The 11,215-nt window shown below is 48.9% G+C and overlaps 1 protein-coding gene across 1 annotated transcript; it reads right to left on the bottom strand.

Moving 5' to 3' along the window:
• Window positions 1-370: 370 nt before the first annotated feature.
• Window positions 371-3,714, bottom strand: NFIA_004100 (putative NRPS-like enzyme; the record flags this gene model as incomplete). Its single annotated transcript, XM_001258950.1, has 4 exons — window positions 371-763; window positions 817-3,023; window positions 3,085-3,352; window positions 3,406-3,714. 4 exons carry the CDS (start codon window positions 3,712-3,714, stop codon window positions 371-373), a joined length of 3,177 nt encoding a protein of 1,058 aa, XP_001258951.1.
• Window positions 3,715-11,215: the final 7,501 nt, after the last annotated feature.

The following is an 11,215-nucleotide window of genomic DNA, read 5'->3' as shown; positions in this document are numbered from 1 at the left end:
ATTTTAAAATCAAATAATCCATTCTAAATTATGCTGAGGAAGAATATAACGAGGCTCTATAGATTTTTAACCTATCTGTGTGGCACTGTGGCCTCCTCTTTCCCTAAATATCATTAGGTAATTACCAATGTATTTATAGGATAATGCCATTATTATGCAGGCAGCAGTAGAACATCGGTATATCAAAATGGTGAGGATATTTCTGGATGCAGACATGGATGTAGAGCCTCTAGTCTTACTGGATCTAATCTCTGCTGCTTATCTTCTAGGCCACAGAAGGAGACCATCAGATGTTATTCACTTACTGCTAGGACATGGGGAGGATATTCAGTGCTTACTACTAAGTCTGAGGATAGCTAGCGGTGAACCCTCAAAAGTCCCATTGATCCAGCCAGTTGGACATTTGAGCGAGCGAGACCGGCCCGAGCGATGCCATGGTTCTGCTGGCTTGCTTGGAATTCTCCACGCTGATCTCAGCATTTGGCACGCCCGCACTGCGAGCTAATGCCTGATAGAAAGATAGAAGTTTCAGAGCCGGTCTCTCGGCAAGGTCCTGAGGGGAAGGATTCCGGATGTGTTCCAGCTCATCGACCCATTCCGCGAGGGACACCACGCTCACAGGATATCTTTCCTGAATGGCAGGTATCAGGGAGGCCCAGGGGGTCCGTGACGGGTTTGTCAAATGAAAAACGGCATGGGGTTGTGTGGATAGTGATGGCCGACGGCTCAATAGGATCTCGATTGTGATCTTGGCCAGAGTGTCCTATTTTTGTTAGGCCTGGCGATTCATTAAATGTACGACAAGGTTAGACTCACCACAGCAATCCAATCCACGAGAAAACTACCCAGCGTATCCGGTACTTTCCCCATGCTCTTAGACGTCTTTATCACGGAGGGCAGCCACTCGTGTGGATTCCACAGCCCCAACCGACTATCCGGTCCAGCGATCTGTCCCACACGTAGGACGCTCGTCGGCACGCCTGATCTCCGAGACGCCTCCAAACAAATCCTCTCCCCTACATGCTTTGATTCGCCATATCCTTGCTTCAGCACGGCGTCCACCGTGTCCATCGGCGATTCAGGGACAGCTGACTGGTCAGAAGAGGGCGTCCATGCTGCGATTGTGCTCACAGAGGAGACAAAGGCAAGGTGGGCATTGTAGCGGCCCTCGAGGCTGAAATTGACGAATTCGCGCACCCCTTTGATATGAGGGTCTTCGAACGACGAGACAGGGTGATTGAAGTTGACTTTCCACGCATTGTGAACGATGAGGTCAACTGTATCCAGCAGTTTGTTGTACATGGAATCATCAAGACCAAAGTGTTTGTCCCCGAAGGACACGTGTAGGAATTCGACCTTGCTGGGGTCTTCCAAAAGCGAGGCGTCCAGTCCCTTTTCGGCAAACCCTTGACGTTGGCGAGTGGCTGCATCAGCGGCCCGATTGAAACAGTATACCTTTGCGACTTGAGGATCGTTCAATAGGCCGGAAAGGATGTAAGTGCCCAGTGAACCGGTAGATCCGGTCAGTATAACAGTTGAGAGCTGCGGCAATGGAGTTGAGGAGTTGAGGTGTCGAACTGGGAGATCAGCTGTGTACTTGGACACTAGGCCGGCAATTCTTTCGGAGCGTGATTCCGTCGGGGCTATCGCTGCTTGCTCCTGAAGGACGTCCAAAAGCAGACCAGCGAGCTTCTCCGTGGTGGGTCGAGTATAGACGTTCTGTACAGTAATGCTTTCCGTACTCAGCCCCGGGTTGTAAGACGAGACTGCACTTCGCAAGGTGTTGCTAAGCTGAATTGCCTGGAGTGAGTCGAGCCCTAAGCCGAAAAGATCATCCCTAGGTTTTATATCAGCTCGCCCAGTGAGGGAGGTAATGACTTCATGTACATAGCAATGTACACTCTCAAAGTCGATCGTCGATGGCAGCTCAGCCCCTAGCTGTTTCTCTTGCGCGGCATACATTGCGTCAATCTCCTCTTCGTAGTCCACATTGACGGCATGTCGCTGGGTAGTGCCCTTCGGCGTCAATTTGAATGGCTTTGCGGGGGATGCAAGGCGAATCATGTTTTTCAAGACCTGCCCGTATCGAGGAACGGATTTGTTGGCAATCTGCACCAACGGCCAGATCATATCCACAAAATTCCGTTCGTCAATATTCCCAGCACGATCATCAATCGCGGGTTCAATCAGCAGGCCTGTCTGGAACCGGCCCTGTCCGAAGACCAGAGCACGATGAACAGAAGGATGACCTTCGACAATCTTCTCCAATGTCACCGGATTCAGCTTCTCTCCGTTACTGAGCACGATTACATCGTCCAAGCGGCCACGGTATTGCCACAACTTCGGGATTTCCGGATGCCGCACATAGAGATCTTTGGATCTGTACTCTTTAAGAGACGGAAATGTATGGAATATCCCATGCATCCGACGAGAATCCTCCACGCGAGGGATCACTAGCTCGTACAAATCATCCGCGATGGGCTGCATATCGATCCCATAGGCCGGATTCCATTCAAAGTAACCCCAGTTCTCCTTTCCCTCTGGGACAAGGGAGCTGATAACGCCCATCTCGGTGGATCCGATTGGATTCCTTACCTGGGTGTACTGGCTTAGCTTGTCTCCGACCTGCTTCGCCAGCGGAGCGCCTCCGTAGCAAACGAACTTTAAGGTACCGAGGCATTCCAGAGCCTCCTGGGACAGGCTCATGTCTTCGAGGATCGATGGTGGCAGGATGGTCGCAGTAGGATGCGTTGCACGGATGACATCTACCAGCAGGTTGACAGACAATGGCTGGTCCGAGATTGTCATGAAAGGGATGTTGTGGAATATCGATTCAAAAAAGGACACAAGACCCATCATGTGGAAGTATGGTGTGACTGACAGAACTGGATTGCTTGGATGGGGATCGGCCGAGAGCAGGTCTTGGAAAAAGGACGGCGAGCGGCCAGCGGGTCGAGGCATGAACGCGCTGTAGTCGACAGTGCCGAGGAAGCCATGGGTAAGAGACACAGGTTTGGGCATACCTACAGAGAGATAATAGGATCATAAGCCAACCAGCCAAGCAGTTGTAGTTATCCCCCTCACCTGTTGTTCCGGAGCTGTGGATTATGAATGCGGTTTTGTCTTCCATCTCCTCATACGTCGAAGTGAAAGAGTAATTCTTCACATTCGAATTGTCATTCAGCATTTCAGTAACACTTGGTACTTCCAAGGAGCTGATAGACTTGCTTGGCCCCGTTAAACCTGAGACGAGGCGATGCTTCTCCGGGCTGAATAAGAGCATTTTTGTATGTGTCGCTCCGAACACAGAATCGTATGCTTCATTTGACAGCCGAGTCGATGGAAAGAAGATCTATACAACATTCGAATCGTCAATCATTACATCTCCAGTGTATGAAGACTGACCGTACAGCCTGTTTTGTGTGAAGCAAGCATCAGGACAATATAGCGGATATCGTTGCTCCCCAGATAGGCAATTGTTTCTCCCTTGACTGAGCTAGCAAGATGCTTCTCCATCCACCAAGACATCGTATTCACGGCGCGACATAGGTCCTTGAAAGTCACTTCGCGGAAGCCTTGGTGGACTTCTGTACCATTGGGGATCAAGCAAAATCGCCGCGTAGGGCATTCAATGGCAAGAGAATCGACGACGGTTGCGAGAAGTCTTTGCGGCGGCTTGGCCGTCTCGGATGCAGTGTCAATAACACCCTCCATGGTTAGCGTTTTCTAGTGTCAGATTAAGCAAATAGAAAAGTAGACTGTAAGAAAGTCGATTCTTGTCGGGGTGCTTAGCATCATGGACGAGAAACTCTTTATATCTGATCGGCCACCTAATCAAATGACCGTCAACATACAGCATGCGTGTCATTCTTTCGCTCTTCGGGCCTATTACTATGTACTTGACTGTATTATCCCAACCTTATCCTCGAAATTGGGTGCATAAGCCAAGAATATCCTTAGCAGTCTGGCCCCACGTTGATCAGTGGGGAAAAGGTTGGGCAATTCTTGCTTTGTGGATGTTGAACAATGACATATGCCAGAAAATCCGTGCATAATTTTGGCTGGTAGTAGTAGGGAGTACTAGTCGTCAGTACTAGTTATGAGCTTGTCTTGAAGATGCAACCCAAACCTAGCAAAACTCGGTAGTCGGCACTGCTTCTTACACTGTAGCCAATCAATATGGGACATGGGGCGGTCTAACACTCTCTATTATTTCCCGCATTTGTCCCAAAATGACTAAAGCACTTGGTTTGACCCCTCTGTGCTGCATCCACAAATCCACAGGTTGATGAATCATGATTGCAAGTGTTATGCGAAATACAGTGCAATGCTGAGTGAGGAGATCGACAAGCCTCTGCAGATCCTTCTCCTTAGCGTATGGAAATTTCGCCAAGATTTGACCGACACTGGGGAATGTTTGATTATGCTCCGGATATATCGGATGTGCGGATCCTCATACTCTGAAGAGATAAAAAAAGAATACAACAGCCAAAAGTAGGGCCGACCTCACCTAGCGCCCATCTTTTGGTGCTGGGTGACTCGCCGCCTTATTTAGGCAGCTTCAGGCAGCTTTTAGGCGGCAGTTCATCCACCTGGATATTCTTCACCGGACGAGCGCCGAAGGTGCAGGGCACCCAGGTAATAGGAGCATTTGCGCAATTTGGCACAGGGAAAGGTTTCGCGAGCGACCGATATGGAGAGCGACGATGGATGAATTAAAAGAGGCGCTAGGAGCGTCCAGCGGTGTTCTGTCACTATTCAGCCTCCCTACTCCTTCGCCCCAGACCAAACAATTCACGTTCACCCTCAAATGACCAAAAGCAAGGATCAAGCTGTTAATTTTATCTCTATAGCGAACTTCGGTAAGCATGACAACTCAGTAATCTTACGTACCGTCCCGAGGACTAAGAGAGACTACCGGTGTGCGCTGTATATCTTTAACAAGTTAGTTCCTCCTAATAATACCTCGTCTTTAGGGGGCTAGCTAACCAGATCTCCAATTCCCGTCAGATTCGTTTCACTACACCCGAAGGCAGTAAACCCACACGGTATTCAGACCTTCAAGGCCTTCATACAGTTCGTCGCCCGTAGAATAAAGGTCGTATCACGTCGAAGCCCACAGTGCTCGTCGAGTTCGTTACGAAAGTTCTTAAAGATTGAGATAGTTGGGCTCTTTGACTCTAAGGAGTCTATTTTGACGACTGCTTGCCCTTCCTAGGATCGCTTTGTACCCATTGAGGAGGTTGATGGAGGGGAGTTGGAGAAAGTGGAGATGATGGTAGCACGCAGGAATGAAAGTATTAAGGAGCGATAATCGATAAGCTAGGGAGACAAGATAAGTGACAAGGTGGGGTCGGTCCGGAGCCTAGTCCAAGCCTGAATACCCAATGCAGCGTCTTTATGGTCCTCCATCAGTTTTCCACCGTCCTAATGGCTGCTGCGAGGGGTGTATTTGCTGACATCTGTTCCAGAGTGGCTCTCATCGCATCGGTAGTAAGTTGCATCGTGTCGATTGCTGTGGAGAGGCTGTCGACTAGAGTCTGGTATTGGGTATCAGCACGTTCACCGTCGCGGATTTTGCGTCTTGATGTCTCGACCCAGACGGAGTCTTTTTTATTGTCCATACTCTCAAGCCGTCTTCTTTTCTTGTCGCGGTATACGTCCGCGAAGGAGGGACATGGAGGAAGGGACGGAGAGGGAGAAGAAGGAGCCCGACTGTCAATCGGGAGGTCGGCTGTCGAACTTGGCCGAATAGTGTCCGTCTGATCCTGCTGTATCTCCGTCTCTGTGCTTGGTTTGGGGGTTCCCATCTGGCGCCTGCCAAGAAGCTGGCGAGTAGGTCATTACCAAAGATCGCTGCTGCTCCTCTTGTGTGAGAGATCGGGCCACTGGACTCGACTTGGCGGGCATGTTTGTCTCCCGTGTCACCAGCGGTAGCGGTATGGGTCTGGGTGTTGGAAGGCGTCTCGTCGTCCGTTTGATATGTGTAGGTTGTTATCGTTTGGCTGTCTTTGAGGGAAGTACGTGAAATTGTTGTCCTGTTGAGGCCTAAGATGGACTTCACAAGGGCAGGCTTATGTATCAGTGAGATACTCAGAAGGGTTGGGAGTATGAAGTCCCAGTCGTATTCTGAAGGGTTGGCGGACGTTGGCTGCCCCTTGTATTGTATGTTGGTGAATGTGGAGGACGCGTCGGTGACATCAATGACCAGGGCGGGTTCCGATAGTATCTTTTTATAAACTCCTGCTTTGGTTGCTCCTAGTTATCCCTGATTATCTAACTAAGCTGGTTGTACCAAAGCTCGGCTTTATCCCTGAGGTTCTGATGAAATAGGATTTGACGATCATAGTTCCAGTCATTCTCGGTGTGTACGCTAAAACGGAATGATGATTTACCAGCTGAGCTTCAAATCCATCTCCATCTCAATGTGACTGAGAGGGTTGGCCGATCGAAGCAAATAATATCACCACTTGTGCCTGGACAGGCGGATATAGCCACGTTCATGCCTGAACCACAAGGCAATAACACCTCAGGTGCCCATAAATTTCCAAAATGTGCTTAGTAGCCGGAAAGCTTAGTACATTCCCCCACCAACCATCATCTTATCCGCACTCCACCTTCATGCCGTTGGTCTAACGGAGCTCATCTTTAACCAACGACTGGTCGGACTCTACTCCGTACGTCTCGCAGAGCTTGGCCATCAGATCTGCGTGTTCCACGGACAGTCTGAAAGCCCATTTGTTCGTCAGTTCGATATTGAGACACTCCGCCTAGCACGATACGTCAGTTCGCCAAACCTCCTCCAGCGTCGTCAAGCCTCCACCCATACCCACCCGATTGGGATATCGACCATTCTACTCTGAATAAGGCTACTTCTTGCTCCTTCCTCCCACTTCGATAGATTCTTCATTCAAACCTGGCCATCCATCAAATTTCAAGATACAGACGGCCAGTCAAGTTCTCGAAAGCCCTTTGCCCGTCATACGACATGTCAAGGGCTCGCTCAACGCGTCAGTCTCCAACGAGTGGCTTCACGAAAGTTACATGCATCTCTGGACAACGTTTGACCAGGAGATCCGATCAGCGCTAGCACCGCTAAATCTGAACTTTCAGGTCCCCCACGTGGACTTTGCTGGCGGCGAGGTGTAACTGGTTGGGAATAAAATGGGCTTATCTGGTCGGTTCATCAACAACGTCTGCGTGCCTGTTCCAAGGTTCTCGCGTGTTCGTCACAGCCATCATTGGTCATCGGAGACATTCAAGCCTTCTTTGTTAGAGCGGAAATTATACCGGACGTATCTATCGGTGTGACCATTAACAACAACGACCGCATAACTGAAGTTAAGGTAGTCGGCGAATTTAAAACCTTCTGGACCCTTGAACTTGCTCAGTTTTCTGTTTCCGACACTACGTCTCGTAGGCAGCTTGCACCCCATCTTGGTATGTGTAGCTCGCCCCAGCGCCATACTATTGTCACTGAAGGGCACTTGTCCTCCCCTACAAAGATGGACAGATCCTCGCCCATGTTTGGGATGATCTTGATACCCACGAGCGAACAAATGTTTTGTATGAAAGGGAGACAGGAGCCGTGACCATGCTTGATTTCGAAACTGCCATAGAATGTCTCCAGTCAGAACATGTGCCTTATGTGGAGCTGCTGTCGCTGTTTGGGGACTCTACGATGCGTAGACGCGCGCGTGGTGGATAGTCATGTCGTGTCATACTGGTACCGCGCTTGCTCTTACTTGTGTATTTTTTTATTTTTACGATTACTTTTGGACTCCTCAAGCTCAATTCAAACGTCCAGCTGGCTTCTTGTATTGATGAATCAAAACTCCCTTGGCAATGCTAAAAGACTGCGTGGTGGCCACCAATGCGCGGACCTCACAGTGACAGCAAACGAGTCCATTGCTAGCAAGTAAAGCATGTTGTAATGATAAACACCACAATCCGGTAACCGATCACGTTCACGGTCGTCTGCGCGGATGTAGAGACACATTGCCCGGTCGACTCTTGAGCGGCGATGGGCTCTTTTCTAGCGAGCGCGACTTCCGCAAGCCAGGGCTCTGCGGCGCCACTCCAGATGGTGTGATCAATGTGTAGCTTAGTAGGCTTAAGTGCGAAAATGCACTCATCCTAGTAGGCATAAACGGATGGGCTCATCATAATGACGTTGTGGACACTTGTTCGGTGTTGATAGTCCCGTTCTGGCCAAGTACCGCTTTCTTCCACGAGTCCAGAAGAGTTTTAGCTAAGCCTAAAGACCTTTTCTCGCGAATGGGCTGTTTGCGAATCGGTAAGGAAAGATATGAGAAGCGTTAAGTTTTGGAGGACCAACGTGCGTGATCTGGCATCTCTTATTATCGCGTATAAGACTCTGGAAGAACGGCATTGTTAGCTCCATCTACTGACTCGATCTCGATAGAACATACCGCTTTGATGATTCGAGGGTCCCGAGTGATGAGAACTTCAGAGAGTGCACTATCGTCGATGATAGGCGATGATGGACTGGTGGTTTCGTTCATGGTCGCAGAGCGGGGTCTCTTCGTAGGGGTTGAGAGGTGCTCTTGGGCCCTTGAATACGGCCAGTCCCTATGAATCATATCATATAAGCAAATCGCGGTCTAGAAAGCCATATTGTGAGTAGGGGGATGTCCTTACAGTGGACAATCAAGACGTCAGTGTTCGATTTCAATGAAGGTAAAGGAACCCGACACGCCCAGCTCTCGGAGGAGCTCCTCCCCGTCGACCTCTGATACGTGTTCTCTTCATGTCCACGAACCAGAGAGCAAGTGACGATGTAAGTGACACTTCGGAATTCCACTTTTCCTGGATCTTTTGGACTCTAGCTCCGCCCACAGTAGATCCTGGACTGGTTCTCCATCTTCTCCACAAAGGTGGTCCATGAGGTAGCGGATCAGGATCAGGAACCACACGGTATTCCTGTATGTAAGACCTCGTCAATCCGCAGATTTTCATTTGTTGCGTTTTCGCGCACGTATCTTTGCTCTCGCTAGGTTTTACTTTCTGAAGGAATAGGTAAGCGGTCCCACTATTCCAATCTATCTACACGCGTACCACTACTAGCTATGATTGTCATACAAGTTTCATCTACGTTGACCTTTCCTCGTAGTCCGAGATACTACACCGGCCGGTTTCGCTGACAGTGGGGTGTTTGCATCCTTTTCTCGGTGCCAGAACGAGAGATATGTCTGACTTTACCGCACCTATAGACTTATACAACTAGTACGATTTAGCCTTTTCGCGCAGTGCGATTGCTGGGTGGTAATGGGTTTCGGCAACATTCGGACTGGTTGGTCGCGGAACACATGAGCCGCCATCAGGGAGATCAGCAAGGGCCGTTCCGCAGCGGAAATGAATGGTTGCTGACTTCCAGTCGTCCTGACCAATCCACCTCTGATGGTACTGTCAGGGCAAGGGTCCTGGTAAAGCAGACAGAAGTTTGTTTGAGAACATCTCATTCCTGTCTAGAGATCTGTCACTGTTAAACATCACCTAAACCTTTAGAGAAGAGACTGAAGATATCAGCTTGAGACCACTTCATGACGATCGCGCCAATGTGCCTCTTTTCTCTGGTTATCGTGGTTTGAGATGCACCTCGAAAAACAGCCACGAAGGAGCAAGGCGGGTACTGAGTGCGGTCACGAGGCGTGGGGGTTTAACCGAAGGGCCACGTCAGCTATGCAGGGATGTGCAGGGCGTTCAGGTGAAGAATAGAGGGCGTTCAGGCTGGACGATAAAAAGGAAGAAAAAATAACAAAAACATACAACAGCCGGGATTCGCTGGTGGTCACCCACCCAACTACTAACCGGCCGGCGTGTGGCTTAAGTACGGCTGAGCGGACGGGAAGCCCTGTTTTCCACACCCTGTGGTCGTATGTGCCAGTTTTCACTTCTCTTTATGCTAAATAGGAAATAATTGAAGTTGTATGATTGGCATCATTCAATGTCATGTTTTACCTCTTCAGTTAAGCCGGTGTGGAAACCTGACTGGGAAGATTATCATCTTGTAGACGCAACAACAAGTGAGGCTGCCTCTGGATATGAAATCTGTTGGTCTTGCGTGCACCCACAGCAATCCTACCATTGTGGTGGAAACCCCTATGTTTACCAAGCCAAGATATATATTTCTTCCTCCGTCCTGGAGGCGGGAATGAGGGAGGAACGGAACTTGGGAGAACAGCCACAAAACTAATATTATTGCTAGCTATGGCTTATCTTCGTCTCCCCTGAGTAATAATATGTTATTCAAAACATAAGAAAAGCTTTTATTTCATGAGCCACTCAGATGTTCCCCAGACCTTATCTCATACACAGCTCATGATTGGCTTTCGACTACTGACATCCTTCTAATTCCAATAATGGTTGACTGTTTGTTGTGACCTTGCAGAGGATAGGGACTACATGATATTGGTGGAGCCGGAGTACTACAAGGCTTTCATCGCAAATACAAATTACGTACAAGGCAATACGACGAGTATATGTTGAAAAGGGGCTGATGGACTCCATACTTTGATTCAGGCCTTTGTATTCACACTAGAGTACAGGGAAAACCCTACGGGCGAAAACCTGTACTAAGGCTCGACTGGTATGCCTTACCTTGCCTTACCTTGCCAATGTGATGAATGATGCCTGCAGCACCACAAAGTCGGTCTTCCGTACTGCTAATGATGAGCCTGAGTCTGGTTGGATGGTCGAGGAATCTATTACGCGTATTAGTGATGAGTGGTGCCAGAATTATTTTTACCTTCCTTGTCCTTGAGTTTGGTGGCGATCTCTTGGCACTGTATCGGTGTTAGTATGCTTGCCTTTATATGAGATGGAATCAACAAGTATAGCATACGTTCTGGGATGGCATGTTAGTTGGCCACTGGTGCGTAATCGGATTTGCTGTACAGCCCGATAGAATGTACTCACAACCTGGAGGAGTACCATTGTTAGTGTTTATTCAATTCCTGTAAGATAGAGGGAGAGAAGTGACTCACAATCTGTGGATTCGAGCATCGACTATGATTAACCCAAGAACTCATAACTGTAGGGTGATAAACATACACACTATGATATTCAACCATGACGTTGTCAGTTTGTTGAGATTCAGATAACAGTGTCCCATGGATGAACCTTACGTCCTAGAAAGTCAAGTCAGCACTATCACCAATGGTTAGAGACTGGACCTGCTTACAAACTAATTTCG

Source organism: Aspergillus fischeri, genomic scaffold, assembly GCF_000149645.3.
Source record: "Aspergillus fischeri NRRL 181 1099437636265 genomic scaffold, whole genome shotgun sequence".
In the NCBI taxonomy this organism is placed as follows: Eukaryota; Fungi; Ascomycota; class Eurotiomycetes; order Eurotiales; family Aspergillaceae; genus Aspergillus; species Aspergillus fischeri.
This window is presented reverse-complemented; position numbering and strand designations above follow the sequence as displayed.